Consider the following 17,540-nt stretch of genomic DNA (forward strand, 5'->3'; position numbering starts at 1 on the left):
AAAATCCAGTTATAAAGTAAAAATGTTTGCAAAAAAAAAATTGTTCAAAAAATTAAAAATTATACATTTTTGAAAGGTCATTTAACAACTTCAAGAAAGGTTTGGTTCCCAAAGCTCTTCGTTTTTCGTTCATAGAATTGAAAATCGATTTTAAATCGTTCGAACGCACTTTAAAAATGATCTTTTTTTACTAAACGAGTTTTTGGAACACAAAAACAATAGGTTTTTAACTGAATGAACGATTTTTTCCAACAAACCTTTGAAAAAAAACTATCGTTTTTTTACTGCACCAATGATTTTTTTAATAAATGAACGAAATCAAGTTTTTCTGAACGATTGAAAAAAAAACACGAGCAAGTTGGGACGTTCACAAAGATGAAAAAAGAAAATGAAACAAAAAGTCTCTACATTCTTATAACATACATACTTACATATTTAGCCTCACTACTTTTTACATATATTTAAGATTGCTTTTATTTTTAGGCGAATGGATTTGACTCCCACCGATATTGGTCAAGGTTTGAATAAAGAAGATTATAAGATAACTATATCTTATTAAAAATTATGTATAAGTTTTAATTTGCAATTATATAGATATAAGCCACTGGAAAGAGAAACGAAGATATCCTTGAGAAGTAAAGTAATAAAATCTAAATCTACAGGTTTGTATTAATATTTTTAATTTTTATCTTTTTTCAGTCCTTTCCCATCCTCGAAGTAGTTTCTCTGGAAATAATGGCCATTAAACCTACAAATTCGGTGTGCAATGTGCATGCTTCGCGGCCAAACCATCTTTAGAAAAGAATACAAACTAGTGAACAAATTGTTCGGCCGCGAAGCACACAGAATTTATGACTTAAAAATGATGTGAAAAAAATGTTTCTAATTTTTTTACTTATAATAGAATTTGTTTTTTGTCTCTACTTCAACTTGATACTGCGCAATTGTGATTATGAATCTTTTAATCTAACATTCTATTAATATTTCATACTTGGAATAATAATGAATAGATGTTATCATAATGTACAAAAGATAAATGGGATGAAAAGACATGAGTTTTATACAATACGAAGATTTGTTCGAGGAAGATTAATTTAAAATCTTTTTCAGCTTTTATGTTAAACGTGTTTCTTATAAAACACGTTTGATATAATATAATTAAACTTATACCCTGCAAAGCTGCAATGTCTCATTTAATTTAAATACACAGATTTTTAATTTTTATTTTTTCAATTTTCTTTTTAACTGTAACGAGGCTTAACTTTGAATGTGGAATAAAATTGTGTTAAAGGCACGTTAAATGGTTTTTTTTTTAATATGTTTATCCTAAATAGATTATCAAGTACAATAGATAACCGAAAAATGGACCTATTATACACGACGTCACAAGTGTCAAATAAACAAGGAAAACGAAATTTTCTGACATTAGTTGACATGTCTCCCGAGATTACATAAAAAAGTGTAAAAACAGAAAATAAAGAACACATAAAATTGCACTTATTTTACTGTAAGATAAGCACTTTTTTTCTAAAAAGTCACTATTATTTATACTTTTGTCGGACACAAACACTGAATTGACACTTGTGACGTCAGAATACAGCTGTACTGAGAGTATACAAATTCTACGTTGCCATCTATTATACAAGAATCTATTTGGTTTATCGTAGAGACTGTAGGTTTAATTCACAAGGATACCCATAAATATAAGGTCTGATCAAGTATGAATCATCAATGTTTATAATTTTAAAAATAGATATTTGCAAAGGATCTTGTACATTTATACTTTTTGTGTAATCAGAATACAATATCTTCCACAGTATTCCAGCTAGGGTAACATTGTGAATCTGGCAGTGCCATACTTGCATGGTAGACATTTTTGTTTTGGAAACAAGTTCTGTAATTTCATCTGACATCTTTTGTTCCAATGCTTAGAGAACAGCATCCTTTTTTAACGAGCTAACGATTTTTCGTTGGAAAAGGGTGTGATTTAGAAAAAAAAAAAAATGGATCTTTCACAAAAGATAAAAAATTTGTCGTTTTTTAAAAACTAAAGATTTAAAATCGTTCCAAGAAACTTGAAACGATAGTTTTTTTACTGAACAAACAAATTTTCCAAAAGATTTCACCCTATCCCTGCTGGGGTACTTGAAAACCAGGATATGCTGGGGGGGGGGGGTCAATTTGACCCCCCCCCTCTAAATCCCATGTTTGATGTCCAAATATGACAAATGATACATCATTGGAAAGCTCTTGTGCTCTACTTTTCGAAATTGCAAAAATTGAATTTTTTATCGCAAAATCCAGTTATAAAGTAAAAATGTTTGCAAAAAAAAATTGTTCAAAAAATGAAAAATTATACATTTTTGAAAAGCCCTTGACCATGCCATTTCAAATATGCAAAAAATTTTGCAAAATTTTAAAAAACCAGATTTTTAATCAAGAAAAACTAAAAATGTGCAAATTTCCTTTGACAGGTTGTTTGCAAAAAAAATTGCATTTTTTTTCGCAAAACTTGTGCAATCCGTTTCCTTATGTCATAGGCTTTCCAAAAAGCTAAATTTTATCAAAATCTGACAAGTATAAGTGGGTAAAAACAAAGATTTAGTTTGTTACAGGAAAAAGCAGTCATTCAGGCAGTGTGCCTGAGGACTCAGGCAGTTAGTATTAAAGCCCGGTTTTAGGCCTAAAGGGAGGGCTTTGGGTATGTATGAAAAGTCAGAAAATTTCAACAGCCTCAGACCAATACTTTTTGAGTTATGTAAAAAAAACTACAGGGGGGGGGGTCAAATTGACCCCCCCCCCAGCAGGAATAGGGTTAAAGACTTGGAAAAAACGATTGTTTTTTTTTCAACTAATAACTTTTTAAACAGATTTTTAAGAGCGTATTGTCGTTTTAATAAACACACAATTTTATAGAACAAACATTTCTACAGAATGAACAATTTTACTGAATAAACGATTTTACTAAATGATCGTCAGCAAAAACGAACAAAATAGAACAAAAATGAATGATAATTTTAAGAAAGAACGAAATATTTTTTTTGAATGATAGAATAAAAAAACGACAAAATGGGTCATTCGCGAACGATAAACAAAAAAATGAAAAAACTATTGTGCAAAATCTTTGTTCGTTTTCTTTCAAGTATTTTGGACATGTTAGATTAAAGGAACCACAAAATTGTGTTCCACAAAAAAGGTCTCACTGAAAGTAACATTCATGAAAAAAATAAAAAATTGTGAAATGAAAAAGAACAAACGAATGTGTTTTAAAAAAATGACAAATTTTTAATGTGTTTTGATGTTTTTATATTGTCTTCAGTTGCCATGCTATTTTTATATGAATTAATCAGCAACAACTTGTTAAAGGCCGATTGCAAATAACTAATTCCAAATTATCTTCCGTTACCGACACTAATAAATTGACATCTTTAACAAACGATACCTTTTCAAATGAACGAAAACTGCTGTTAACAAACAACACAATTGGTTCTTAAAATTTTGGCTTTTTTAACGAATGACTTAAAAATTCTAAACGTGCACCCAGTCCTACTGTTTAGCTTTGATATATTTATAAAAGACGACATTACTGTTTGTCTGTCTTACAATACAAAGCAGGTAGTTTCCATTTGAACTCCACACCTAACAGGTGTGGAGATGTTTTCCAAGATGAATTTATCAATATAAAAAGGTAATAGTTGTAAACCTTAAATAACCTTTAGATTGTATGCATAAGTGTATGCATATTTATCAAGTTATATATCTTAACTATTTTGTATATTTCAGTTATGTGCTTTAGACGAGTGTTTAGTGTAAATGAGAAGATTGAAAATAAACATCTATAAAGAAAACTTGCTCATTATATTCACAAGTCTACCCATCGACAAAACTTGTTGTCTGGGTCTTATTGAAAGGAAACCTGAAACTGATTCCTCTCAATACACCTACCTTTAACCAACCTTTTCTATTAGCCATTTTTTACCCATTACATTTATTATGTTGAATTTTTTTGTTGGGATATCCGTCCTAAAAGATAAAAGTGCATAAGATCTTCAAATAAAAAAATGTAAATCACTCTTTTCTGATAAGGCCCAGTATGAATAGAATGATAACAAAAAAGCCTTTGTTTATCTGACTTTAACGTCGTCTTTTATTTTGACGCCATAAAGTAATTTTAGAATGGTTCACGGAGAGCGCGCGCTTGACATCAGCTGAGCCAAGCTCAGTAAATGACAATACAAGAATCAGGTAGGAAATGTGTTTGTTGCTGCATACACAGATGGTTTTTTTTATAAAAATACTTTTTTTTAAATTTTTTAGGTCAGGAACTAATGGCGCAGCCTCTAAAACAGGAATGAACATTTTTATATAAAAATAGCTGAAGGGCCCGGTGTTGCCTGTAAAAATTTTGTTTAAACCATTTTTTTTAAATTTTGATATTTGAAGAAAAAAATCAAATTTGTTTAGCCTATGTCACCCATAGGGTTTCCAGTCGAAATTTTTTGCACGAAAATTGTTCAAAAATTGCGCAAAGATTTGCTTACGTTTTGAGTAAAAATTGCACGAAATTTCGATGTATTTGCGCATTGATGCGTAAAAACTATTACACCGTACCGACTTTTACACCGTTTACTGGCAATAACCTCAAGTAGTAACTGAGTTACTCAGGAATTAATAAATCATAATCACATTCACTTATCATTAACCCTATCTCTGCTGGGGTACTTTAAAACCAGGATATGCTGGGGGGGGTGGTCTCTAAATCCCATGTTTGATTTCCAAATATGACAAATGATACATCATTGGAAAGCTCTTGTGCTCTACTTTTAGAATCTGCAAACAAATTTGCAAATTTGCAAAAATTGAATTTTTTATTGCAAAATCCAGTTATATAGTAAAAATGTTTGCAAAAAAAAACTTGTCCAAAAAATGAATAATTATACATTTTTGAAAAGCCCTTGACCATGCCATTTCAAATATACAAAAAGTTTTGCAAAATTTTAAATAACCTAAATTTTAATCAAGAAAATCTAAAAATGTGCAAATTTCTTTTGACAGGTTGTTTGCAACAAATTTGCAATTTTCTTTCGCAAAACTTGTGCAATTCGTTTCCTTGTCAAAGGCTTTCCAAAAAGCTAAATTTTATCAAATCTGACAAGTGAAAGTGGGTCAAAACAAAGATTTAGTTTGTTACAGGAAAAAACAGTCATTCAGGCAGTTTGCCTGAGGACTCAGGCAGTTAGTATTAAAGCCCGGATTTAGGCCTAAAGGGAGGGCTTTGGGTATGTAAGAAAAGTCANAATAGGGTTAACTTGGAGACGAGCAGGGTTAGATGGAAGTTGCTTTTTACTGAAACTTATTCACGCCATACTGTCCAAATATTAAAATCTTGCAGATATATATATACTGCTGTACAAAAATTTCATTTTTTCGTATTCAGGGGCATTGCAAAATTTCATGCGAATAAATTTCGTATTCATGCGAAATTTCGTGCAAAAAAAATTATTTATTTCGAATGAATGCGCAGTTTCGTGCAAAACTGGTTTCGTATTGATAAAGATGAAATTGTTACTAAAACTGAAAGGGGCCACGGGTATAAACTGAAAACTGTTAAAAAGCTTTATATGGACCCAAGAGAGTAGATAGAAATAGGGTTTCCCGCCAGCGAAAATGTTCGCGAAATATTGCGAACATTTTCGTTCGTATATCAAAAACTTTTTCCCTAAATTTTGCGAAAATTGTTTTCGCGATATTTCGTTGTAGCTGTAACAATTAATTGCGCAAACACACTTGTGGAATTCTCTTCTCTGAGAGATCAGCATTGCAAGTTTTGTTAAATATCATAATTAATAATGTCTCTCATTTTTTTTCGAAAAATCGGGTTAAAACATAGAATTTATTTTTATTTCGCATTGTTTTTTTTATTTTTCAGATCCGGCCCATACTTATATCTTCTTGTGGTCCACAGCTATCCCGGAGTTTAAATATTGATGTGTGGACCATAAAACTGTCATGTGGTGGTCCATGCCTACAAACTACTGTATCCTTGCTTTTACTTCAGGGGCAGGTAGTTTTCAGTTAATTATAATTTAGATATATTATCAGAGAAATATATAGCATTACATGATGATATTATTTATAACTTAAGTATACATTTAAAGTTTCTGCGTATCTTTGAAAAATTGCAAAACTGGTTTGCACAAATGACAAATTATTTTGCAATTCTAAAACTCTCAGGAGTCAGGATGAACCAAAATGTTGAGATACAGTTTACTTGGTTTTGCCAGAAAACAAACCGGAAAGTGACAGAAATGCAAAACATGAAACTATCAGAAAATTTCATCTTTTTGCTTAGTTGTGCACATTTTTTTTGCAAAACCATTATTTTTGTTAAAGCTGAATTGGTGTATTCAAGAGCTTTCTAAAAATGTACAATTTGTCATACTTATCTTTAAAACTACATCATATCCTGGTTTTCAAGTAGGAGGGTCAGGATTAAAAGTATTAATTTTCCTGATACTTTAAACTCCCCCACCCCCANGGGGGGGGAAAGGCCAATCAGATATTTCTTACATTGCTTAAACAATTGTGACCAAATGAAAAACATATCGAATATTAAAAAGTGTCAAAACCTGTTAATCCTATCGAATGTTTCAAAACCTTTCATGCAATGATGACAATGTCCGATTCACAACGGTATCTTTTAAAGCTTTGTCTGATCAAGCATGGATGAGATATCAATTATTATAATTTTAAAAACTGAATAGTTTCAAATGTGGTTTCGCTACAAAAGCGATTTGCGCATTTCTACTGCTTAAAAACAAATGGGAATAATCCGGATTAAACACTTTAAAATCGACAATTTTTTGTAATCGGGCATTGTCATCTTTGCATGGAGGGTCACAGGATTACAGTCCCTTAAAGGCAGATGTGCTGATGGTTCAATCCACAGAGGAAACATATATATCTACCCTTTGCATCAGCTGTTCTCACTGGGCTGGTCGTCTTCAAACAAATCAAACTTCCAGGTGAAAAATCTTCTAAATCATCTTTATTCTATGGATCTGATTTTCTCACTGGACTGGTCGTCTTGAAACAAATCAAACTTCCAGGTGAAAAATCCTCTAAATCATCTTTTTTCTATGGATCAGCTGTTCTCACTGGGCGGTTGTCTGGAAACAAACCAAACTTCCAGGTGAAAAAAAATCCTCTGAATTCTATATCTACATTCCATGGATCAGTTGTTCTCACTGGGCTGGTCGTCTTCAAACGAATCAAACTTCCAGGTGAAAAAAATCCTCTAAATTATCTATATTCCATGCATCAGCTGTTCTCACAGGACTGGTCGTCTTAAAACAAATCAAACTTCCAGGTGAAAAATCCCCTAAATCATCTCTATTCTATGGATCAGCTGTTCTCACTGGACTGGTCGTCTTCAAATGAATAAAACTTTCAGGTGAAAAATCTTCTAAATCATCTTTATTCTGTAGATCAGCTGTTCTCACTGGACTGTTCGCCTTAAAACAAATCAAACTTCCAGGTGAAAAATCCTCTAACTGATCTTTATTCTATGGATCAGCTGTTCTCACTGGGCTGGTCGTTTTCAAACAAATCAAACTTTCAGGTGAAAAAATCCTCTATATTATCTATATTCCATGCATCAACTGTTATTACTGGGCTGGTCGTCTTCAGACGAATAAAACTTCCAAGTGAAAAACTCTCTAAATCATTTTTATTCTATGGATTTATGTTTTTCTAGCTGGATTACATATAAGAAAGGTATGAGGAGTAATCTGTATCTAGTTCTAGTGGGATATACTGATTATATATTTCTAGCTTGAGTACATATAAGAAAGGTATGAGGAGTAATCTGTATCTAGTTCTAGTTGGATATACTGATTATATATTTCTAGCTGGAGTACATATATCGGAGGTATGAGGAGTAATCTGTATCTAGTTCTAGTTGGATATACTGATTATATATTTCTAGCTGGAGTACATATATGGGAGGTATGAGGAGTAATCTGTATCTAGTTCTAGTTGGATATACTGATTATATATCCATCAACGTAAAGATATCCTCTAAAAACATTATCAGGGATAAAACAAAACAAATTAATTAACCATTAATTAATTAAGAAAAAGCTTTTAATTAAGAATAGCAGAAACCAGAGTTTTTTTTTCTGTAATACAATTTCTTTAAACTTAGTTTAGCTATAATTTCAATTTCAATTCAATATGTTTAAATTTTCATTCTTTTTCAAAAATTATACTTTTTTTTCAGAAACATAATTCATTATTTTGTTATTACATTAACAATTTTATTTGTTTTGATCTACAGGGCGACACCGGAGCTCTACAGAGAAAATATTTTTTAATAATTTTTTGGCACAATAAATAAGATTAATATTTGAAGAATTAGAAATAAAATATAGAATAAAATAACGTATGTTATTAATGGTTAAAAAAATCATGGAAGAGAATTTACTGTTGGGGATAAAAAGCATTGTGTCACTCCTCTAGCTTCAGAATAAAATTAGCAATAAGCAAAATCCTAATATTAGTTCAGATTGTCAATTGTCCAATTGATATAGCATCTCCGATATTGAATGAATTAAATGTCGTCCTCTATCTCACAACATCTTCCTACGAGGAATATAGTATATACGGGAGTGTGCACAACTAAAAGCAAGATCTCGATAGAAGTATACATAAAAAAAAACTAATTAAAATTTATTACTTTAGATCGTTTTCCATTGCAAAATAATGAAAAACTCATAGAATTAAGAATATAACAATTTACAATGCAAAGATCACATAATTCTTTTGTTTATTAAGTATTAACAACAAAATTTCTTTCAATTTTAACATCTTTTTTTCGAATTTATTCGTTTACATTTTATTTAGTCCAATGTTGTAGCAAATTAAATTAGACTCTGCATTTAAAAAGACTTTTATTGTCTAATAATTTTCATTACATGTAGAGATTGAGTTTTTGCCACAAACTCTGATTTTATAGTTTACTAGTTTGGGAACCCTGGGCTGCCCAGGGTACTCATAGTGACTCCCGCTGTTTCCCCGCACTTTAACGATTTTACTGGGAAACTAAATGTTCATTTTAGAACCATTTCCGTAGCTCTCCCGAGTTTGAGACAAATCAGTCCAGGGGTTTTTGAGCTATGATCAGAAAACAAACAGACAGACCGACCCCCAAACAGAGATTACAACTTTATATATATATATATATATATATATATATATATATATTTGTTAATTTTTGTTAATTTATTAATATATTTGTTAAAATAAGTCTAGAACATGTTCTATTGTTTTTTTTAAATTGGTTATTGCTGGACACTGTTTAATGTTGGACATTCTTCATATAAATATATAGATATATCTTTGCAACCTGATGGCGTAGACATTATATTTTTTAAACTATGAGTTATGTAATAATCTAAGCTTGATATATCAAAGGTTTATACCATCAGGTTGCAAAGAAGGAGACTAGAATATCAGATTTTGTGACAAAGACTCAATTCCTTTAAATAAAATTTTACATATGTTCAAAAAAGGTAATGGTTTATATAACAGACGGGGACTAAAGAATTAATGTAATTGCAGTAGTTTAACCCTAAGCCTGACGTCTGGTTTACTAATTGGCTCCTTTGGGGGGGGGGGTCAAATTGACCCCCCCCCTTTATTTTCTTATTGTGATACAAATCTTTAACATTTGATACCATTTTAAAAAGCCCTTGGGCTCTACTTCAATAATCCGCAAAAAAAATGGCAAACTTGCAAAAATCCAAATGTTTATTGCGAAATCTAATTATAAAGCAAAAATGTAAAAAAATGCGCAAATTGCAAACAAATTATACATTTTTGAAAATCCCTTTGGCCAAGCGTGTTCAAATGTGCAAAACAAATTGACCCCCCCCCCCAGGCCAAAGCCTTTACAATCGGATTTGTTTACCGAATTTCTAACAAAACATTTTTTTAATCTAAAGATTTAACAATTAAAGTATTGATAAATTAGATTCTAGTACAATAGATGGCAGCTTAGAATTTGAACACTCAGTACAGCTGTTTTCTTACGTCACAAGTGTCAACTTAGTTTCTGTGTCCGACTAAATTATTAATAATGGTGATATTTAAGTGAAATAAGTGCAATTTTGAGTTCTTTATGTTCTGTTTTGACACTTTTTTACTTAATCTTGGAAAGCATGTCAACTAATGGTAGAATATTTGACAATTGTAACATTGTGTATAATTGGTCGATTTCTCTGTTGCCACCTGTATTACATCATAATCTATTTGGTATTAATAAATGAGCAAACCTGGCTCAGGCATACATTGTTCAAAGTAATAAATAAAAAAAAACTCTCAAAAAACTGAGAAATAAAACTTTTAATAAAATTCCAATTGCGCGAAACGCCCATTTTTCAAGCAAGAGTACACCGTTGCATTTCTTCTGCATTATATTCTTCTATGTTCGTTAGTCTAACTTTTTCTAGATTTAACCACAGGTCAGGCCGGTACGAGGATAGACCGGGCCGGTACGAATTTTGTAGAGCAATCCCTTTTAAACATGTAAATTTAGTCAATTATGAAGAGGAATTGATCCCAGAACAGTACAAGGATAGACCGGGCCGGTACGAAATTTGCAGAGCTGACCTTCCTATATTTGCGTACATCCCTTTTTCCTTCTAGTTTTTGTATCTTTTAAATGTTCCTACAAGAGCAGCGGGATCCTCAACCTGAAAAAAAAACAATAGTTTGACAGCTTGATTTATATAGTAAAGCTCTTCAATCATGTCTATGTATATATATTTATAGGTCAGCTATAGCTGGCCAAACGGCTGAACTAAATTGGATGAATATTTTTAGGGAACTCGAGTCTCTGGGTACCTAGACTTGGGGTATCATGGGCGAAAAAATAGTTGACATTTTGTTTCCAAAATTCGATTTTTTCTAATTTCCACGGTTAAAAGCCGGGAACTTTAGCCAGTTTTTACTAATATTCTTTTTAAATTTCCGAAAGGCTTGCATTCTTTACAGATGAGCTATTAACATGAGACATTACATATTACCACTTCCTGCGAAAGCTCTAGACAGTTATAGAACTCATGCATCGATTTTCAAGAACGGGTCGACTTTCAATTTCTTCTGTAGCTTTAGGTTTTAGGTCACAGAAAACTAATATTAGTATAACCAGAACTATAATATAGAAATATTTTGGCAAAGGAATTGAGTCTTTGCCACAAAATAAATTTTTTTAATCCCTATATCTTTTGCAATGCAAAATTTATTATTTTGATCTCACTGAATTCATAGTTTGAAATATCTAAGGTTTACCAAGGTTTGGCAAAGATATAAAGATTTGAAAAGCAGAGTTTGTGTCAAAGACTCCATTCCTTGTTTGTTTAAAACTCAAAAAAAGCTCAAGAGCACGGATATAAATTTTGACCCATGAGAATTTAAAACATGTCACTTTAAAACAAATTTTTACTTTTTTATTTTGATGTGGAATTACGGAAATATTACTTAAATATAAAAAAATGTTGCTAAATAGTTTAACCAGCTAGTCACTTGTGCTAGCTCTGGAAATGGTTCAAAAAAACTACCTAGTTCAACTACTTCTCTTATTCATTAATTCTGGTTCATGCTTGGTAAAAATGAAAAAATGAAATTATTTTTACTTCCAAAAAATATTTAAGTGGCTAAAGAAACGAATAAGAATTATTATAAAGAAGAAATATATTAAAAATTGATGAACAATGATGTGAATAGAATTAAGCCAATAAAAAATGTGTTCGAGGAAGAACATGAAAAAGTGCGTGGAGGGGGGGGNTTCCACTGACAATTTTTCCAAGGACTTGATAAAATTCGGACTTTTTTCCAAAGTTTTTATTTCCAGCTGTTTTTTTTTCCAGAAACTTTTTTTCCCGGGACTTTCCTACATAGATTCAATTTGATCCCCCCTCTAAATCCCATTTTTGATGTATAAATATGACAAATGATACATCGTTGTTTACACAATTTTTTACACTACAATATCTCATTGTTGAAAAATATTAAAATTAACTGTCCACTCAATACCGTACAAATAGATGTACTTAGGATTAAACCCACTGTACTCTATGATACTAACTCAGTCATAAGGAAACATTTTTCGACAAATTTAACTGTACAGTATAAACCTAGCCAGGCAAAATTAGGAGAGTTATGCCCGCCCCCTGGATATGGTTAAATGTTCAATAAAGTGGTGGTCGTTTATATCAATATGATGAAAACGACTTTTTAAGTTTGATTTAACACAAGCTTTCTTCTAATTACAAGTTTAGAAGTTAACAATTAGAAGCTGTTAATTGACAGCTTCTCTTTGTTGACATGTTTATGTTCATCGTTCTGTTTGAAAGCTTGGTAAAAATTAAAAAAATAAATCGAAAGTCGTCTCTTCATTGTATTGATATTTACGATTAATTCCAACGAAATAATCAAAAATGTTTTTTTAGAATATACCTAGTTAAGTAAAATACTGGTGATATACAGAATAATTTCCTTTTAATGGAATTTTCTTTGTTCATTATTAATTTCATCAAAACTGGTAAAATAGTTAGTTTTTAGAAGAGAAGTGGGGCCTGCTTTATACTTATTTTGACAATCCACTCTAAATTAAGAAGTCGCCTAATCGGGTGAAAAGTTTATATATAAAGAAAACAACTTTTGAAAGGTTTTTATGAAGTGTTAGGAAAATTAAATGATAAAAATATTATAATTTTAGTTTATAAGCTCATTGTAATGATTTCTGATTAAAATGATACATCTGAGTATAAGAACGTTTTAGATTAAATCAAAATCTATAAATTATCTGTTTTTTAGTTCAAAAATATATTTTTAACAATTATACAAATGTTACTTTGAATTTCAAACGAATTTGGCTTTTCCTTTTTTCGGTGACAGTTTTTCCTCCCTAAATAATTTTCGATTACATTTAAAAAGTTCGAATAAAATCTTCCAGTCTGTTAGCTTATCATTAGGGGTTTCAATTGGAATTCCATGTACGGAATTACGCGCAATTGTTCTTGAATTGCGCGGAATTACGCGGAATAGCGCGGAATTGCACGGAGCATACAGGACTCGCTTTTGCGTATTAGTTAAATCCTCATGTGTTGGAAACCCTCCTTGCACATTAGATTATACGACTGATCTGGAACTCTTCGTTAAATAATATTTAAACTGTGGACCTTAATTTTCAAAAAAAATCTTTTACGAGTCCTCTTCTTTTTCATACAAAGTTATCCTTCATTTAGGGTATATCCGATATACAACAGTACCAACAGAACCTATATTTAGGGTATATCCGATATACAACAGTACCAACAGAACCTATATTTAGGGTATATCCGATATACAACAGTAACAACAGAACCTATATCTAAAGATTTGGAAGTGAGCGTTATTTTACTGGATTGAAAAGAAAAAACACCAAATAACAATAAACAATTTTCATAAACAAAATCATGGATATCTATTTCAAGGTTAATCCGACAAAGCATTGTAAATCAGAGGCGGCACTTGAACATACGTTCACAGAGCCTTTGACCTCACCTGTACAGTAATCAGTCCCTTTAACCTCACCTGTACGGTAATCAGTCCCTTTAACCTCACCTGACAGTAATCAGTCCCTTTAACCTCACCTGTACAGTAATCAGTCCCTTTAACCTCACCTGAACAGTAATAAGTCCCTTTAACCTCACCAGTACAGTAATCAGTCCCTTTAACCCCACCTGTACGGTAATCAGTCCCTTTAACCTCACCTGTGCGGTAATCAGTCCCTTTAACTTCACCTGTACGGTAATCAGTCCCTTTAACATCACTGACAGTAATCAGTCTCTTTAACCTCACCTGTACAGTAATCAGTCCCTTTAACCCCACCTGTACAGTAATCAGTCCCTTTAACCTCACCTGTAAAGTAATTAGTCCCTTTAACCCCACCTGTACAGTAATCAGTCCCTTTAACCTCACATGTACATCAATCAGTTCCTTTAACCTCACCTGTACATTAATCAGTCCCATTAACCTCACCTGTACAGTAATCAGTCCCTTTAACCTCACCTGTACAGTAATCAGACCGAATGCCTTGTTGTACTTAGCCTCAAGGTTGTCCCAGGCCTTCTCCAACCCAACCATCATCATGAACAGGAATCCAACCATGAACCCGACACCTGAACATAACCATAATTATGAACAGGAATCCAACCATGAACCCGACACCTGAACATAAACATCATTTTGAATAGGAATCCATTCATGAACACGACACTTGAACATAACCATCATCATGAACAGGAATCTAACCATGAACGCAACACCTGAATATAACCATCATCATGAACCGGAATCCAACCATGAACCTGACACCGGAATATAATCATCATCATGAACAGGAATCCGAAAATGAACCCGACACCTGAATATAATCATCATCATGAACAGGAATCCGAAAATGAACCCGACACCTGAATATGATCATCATCATGAATACAGCCCCAGCAGTTTTTTTTTTTTCTGACGGGCGTGTTTATCCGTTATGCTATAGATAGAACCCAAGCCATGTGTAGCTACAGCGTGGCATCGACCTAGGCCAACTGCTTTTCTACAATATGGAGGGGACTGGCCATGTTAAAACTCAAGATAAAGGCATTATACTGACTATAGAATCTAACCGAATGGACGCCAGAAACTATATCAGACATAGCAGGCGGAGATACCCATTTATATCAAACCGTGGAACTTAGTATCGCCTAATCTAATATGTTTTTGTGTAAACTAGCTGAAGACCCGGCGTTGCCCGTGGACATACTATTTAAAAGTAAAAAAAAATAATTTTTAAAATTTAAGAAAAAAAATCGTTTTATGTCACCCCCAGGCTGTCCAAAAAAAATGTCAGCCCATTTGGTCCAGCCGTTTGGCCGGCCAGAGGGAACATATATATGAATGTCCTGTTTAATCTATTATATAGTTTATAATGTTTCGTGTATTTCGTGTCATTTATTCAGAACGGTTTAGTGCTCATTTCATAAAAAAAATTCAATAGGAATTAGAATTTTTTTTCAAAAATTAAATTTTTTATTTCTTTTTAAATTCATTTTTTTTATTTCACGGGCAACGTCTGGTACTTTAGCTAGTTTTGTTATAAAACCTATATAATTAAATACTATTGTATTGAGACCAAAAAGTATTGCAAACTGCATGAAAAAGTTGAAGTTACAAACTTGGTTTATGTGGCTGTTTAATTACAACCAAAAGGAAGCTGCGACAAAAGATCAAAATTAAAACTTTTCAAAATTTTGCTAAATAAAGCAAGTTATGTCTGTCCCCTCATGACCTTTCATGATTAAATTTTTCAAATATTTTGTTTTTAAACATTTTTTTATTTTTATGCTTGAATGAGTGAGTATAGAACTTGATTTGTCCCCCCCCCCACAGTACTTCAAGGGCACCGGAAACAGGAAACAATAGTTTCATCTATTTTTTTTAATGAAGAAACTGGATAGGTAAAGTGGTTGAACTGAGACTGCAAAATTATAAAGAAAAGTTTAGAATTCATTACATTGAAGGTTAAATGGTTAAATTAAGTCTTCCATCCCTTGAGTATGATTTGCCAAAGAAAGAATCAAGTAAACAGTTGTAGAGAACCATGTATATAAAGCAACAGACAGTACAAAGTTCGTACAGTCGTCTCTGAAGTCTCATCCTTGTTAGCTTACTCTGTATATTCTTGAAGAAAAAAAATATTTACAATTTGGTGTTCCTGCAGTATTTATAGCTTGAATTGTGTCAAGAGAACTCAATGTAAACATTGTACATAACATACTTAACATAATTTAAAAGCAAAGGTGTAACTGGAGGGGGGGGGCATGTAGTTTCTGCAACTGGGCATCGCCCCCCCCCCTCCCCCTTCACATAGAGATAAAAAGGAAATTTTTTGATTCAAAAAAATTTGCAAATGATATAATTTTATTTTCGGAAAGATTCAAAATTTTGGGATTTCATTTAAGACATAGAATTAAATTGAAATTTAAAAAAAAAACTATAGCAAATCTTCTCTTTAAAATGCAAATTTAATTTTTGGTCTAGGCAAAAAAAATCAATTACTATTTGACCCATAAAATAAAATTATAACTGTAAAATTTCTGTAAATATACTTTTTCAAAAAGTACTTTAATATGAATAAATAAACTTGTGAAAATATGTTATCATTCTGAGTTATTGAGACTTCTACAAACTTTCATTTTAGAAATTTGGTTTTCGTGAAAGTAAAATTTAGAAATCTGATTTCAGAAAATAATTTGAAACCTGAATTTACAACATATTGGTGGTTTTAATTTAAAAATTCAATTTTCAGGGAAAATTTCAACTTTTATTTTTGATAATGGCGGTAGTGGGATATGACAAGGTAGTGGGATATGACAAGGGACTGTAGTGGGATATGACAAGGGACTGTAGAGGGATATGACAAGGGACTGTAAGCGTAATTTCAAGTAAAGTTATTTGTTTATTTCAGCCGTGCATTTGTGGTTTTTGCAAAAGTAATTTGCGCATTTCTTGCTTATAAGAAAAAATGGAGAAATTCACAGAAATAAACACTTTTCGACGATATCTTCAACATTTTTGATTCGATTAAGATTTAAATTGAGTATCTTTGCATAGAGGCTCTCTAAAAATTACGTTTATAGTCCCTTTAAATTTGAAAAATGGTACCTATGACTATTGCAAGCTGCTGAAGGGCCCTGGTACTCTGTTCAATGTACGTTAGCTGAGGCATTATAACTGGTTTAGCAGTGGTAGCTCCAGGGACCTTTCCTCCATCCCCTCCCATCATGGCATCCATATCCATATCCATTGCATCATCACCAAAATCATCTTGTCCTGTCACTGTAACCATCATGCAAACTATGCCACATATTACTCCGCATGACAGCTGACAAATCAGCTGTTCTATACTTCCACGTGGAGACGCCATTTTGTTTTTGTTCACGTTATCTTCTTCTTTTTCCTGCTCATTTATCATAGCATTTTAGAACTGAAAAAAATAATTAAGTTTGATTTATGTTATTATGAGTTGGCCTATCACAACAACAAAACTCAACAATTTTTGTTTTTTTTTCATTCTGATTTAACCCAGACTTTTTGGCCACGTCTCTCAGAGGCACACTGTATGAATATTTTTTTTCTTAAACAAAATAAATCTTTGCTTAGACCCACGTTCGGTTTTTTTTGATTTAGCAACCTTTTTCAAGTCATATTCTATGGAAAACCAAAAGAAATAGTCTTTTTAGGACAATTTTGTACACATGATTCTTTTAAGTAAATTACTTTAATTATAGTTTTCTATAAAATTTTTAATTAATAATAATTACGTATTTTGTATAATAACTATGAACATTAAACAACAGAGTTATAGGAAGGTACCCCCCCCCCCCCAAAAAAAATATACTTTTGCTGCAGAAGCACCTCGAGGAGAAAGACAGAATTAA

General features: G+C 32.0%; 2 protein-coding genes across 15 annotated transcripts; one reads left to right on the forward strand and one right to left on the reverse strand.

Annotated features, from left to right (window-relative positions):
• Window positions 1-328: 328 nt before the first annotated feature.
• LOC111716397 (uncharacterized) lies at window positions 329-8,451 on the forward strand. 14 transcript variants are annotated; one of them, XR_002768478.1, is made up of 9 exons: window positions 329-518; window positions 595-662; window positions 4,176-4,245; window positions 4,318-4,349; window positions 5,930-6,064; window positions 6,922-7,025; window positions 7,149-7,283; window positions 7,488-7,621; window positions 7,911-8,095. XR_002768478.1 is itself a non-coding variant. In XM_023491838.1 (9 exons), exons 3-9 carry the CDS (start codon window positions 4,227-4,229, stop codon window positions 8,373-8,375), a joined length of 570 nt encoding a protein of 189 aa, XP_023347606.1. In that variant the 5' UTR covers window positions 329-518; window positions 595-662; window positions 4,176-4,226; the 3' UTR covers window positions 8,376-8,451. The 14 variants fall into 14 exon arrangements, 12 of the variants coding, with proteins under 12 accessions (XP_023347606.1, XP_023347608.1, XP_023347609.1 ...); XM_023491838.1 differs by lacking the exon at window positions 7,488-7,621 and adding an exon at window positions 8,339-8,451 and having other exon boundaries at window positions 7,988-8,095; XM_023491840.1 differs by having other exon boundaries at window positions 7,488-7,537.
• Window positions 8,452-10,275: 1,824 nt separating this feature from the next.
• LOC111716399 (uncharacterized) lies at window positions 10,276-17,199 on the reverse strand. Its single transcript, XM_023491851.1, has 3 exons — window positions 16,765-17,199; window positions 14,116-14,225; window positions 10,276-10,754 (listed from the first exon to the last, which is right to left on the reverse strand). The coding sequence occupies exons 1-3, from the start codon at window positions 17,072-17,074 to the stop codon at window positions 10,704-10,706; spliced, it is 471 nt and encodes a 156-aa protein (XP_023347619.1). The 5' UTR covers window positions 17,075-17,199; the 3' UTR covers window positions 10,276-10,703.
• Between the last annotated feature and the right edge of the window lie 341 nt (window positions 17,200-17,540).

This window comes from Eurytemora carolleeae, unplaced genomic scaffold (genome assembly GCF_000591075.1).
Source record: "Eurytemora carolleeae unplaced genomic scaffold, Eaff_2.0 scaffold2048, whole genome shotgun sequence".
Taxonomy (NCBI): Eukaryota; Metazoa; Arthropoda; class Copepoda; order Calanoida; family Temoridae; genus Eurytemora; species Eurytemora carolleeae.

Coding starts and splice junctions, on each gene's coding strand:
- LOC111716397 (XM_023491838.1), top strand. Junction 7,026..7,148: donor CAAACAAATCAAACTTCCAG/GTGAAAAATCTT, acceptor TCTATGGATCAG/CTGTTCTCACTGGGCGGTTG. Junction 7,284..7,987: donor CAAACGAATCAAACTTCCAG/GTGAAAAAAATC, acceptor ATATATTTCTAG/CTGGAGTACATATATGGGAG.
- LOC111716399 (XM_023491851.1), bottom strand. CDS start 17,074: ATGATAAATGAGCAGGAAAAAGAAGAAGATAACGTGAACAAAAACAAA. Junction 14,226..16,764: donor GCAGCTTGCAATAGTCATAG/GTACCATTTTTC, acceptor GGTTATGTTCAG/GTGTCGGGTTCATGGTTGGA. Junction 10,755..14,115: donor TCGGTCTGATTACTGTACAG/GTGAGGTTAAAG, acceptor TTTTTTTTTCAG/GTTGAGGATCCCGCTGCTCT.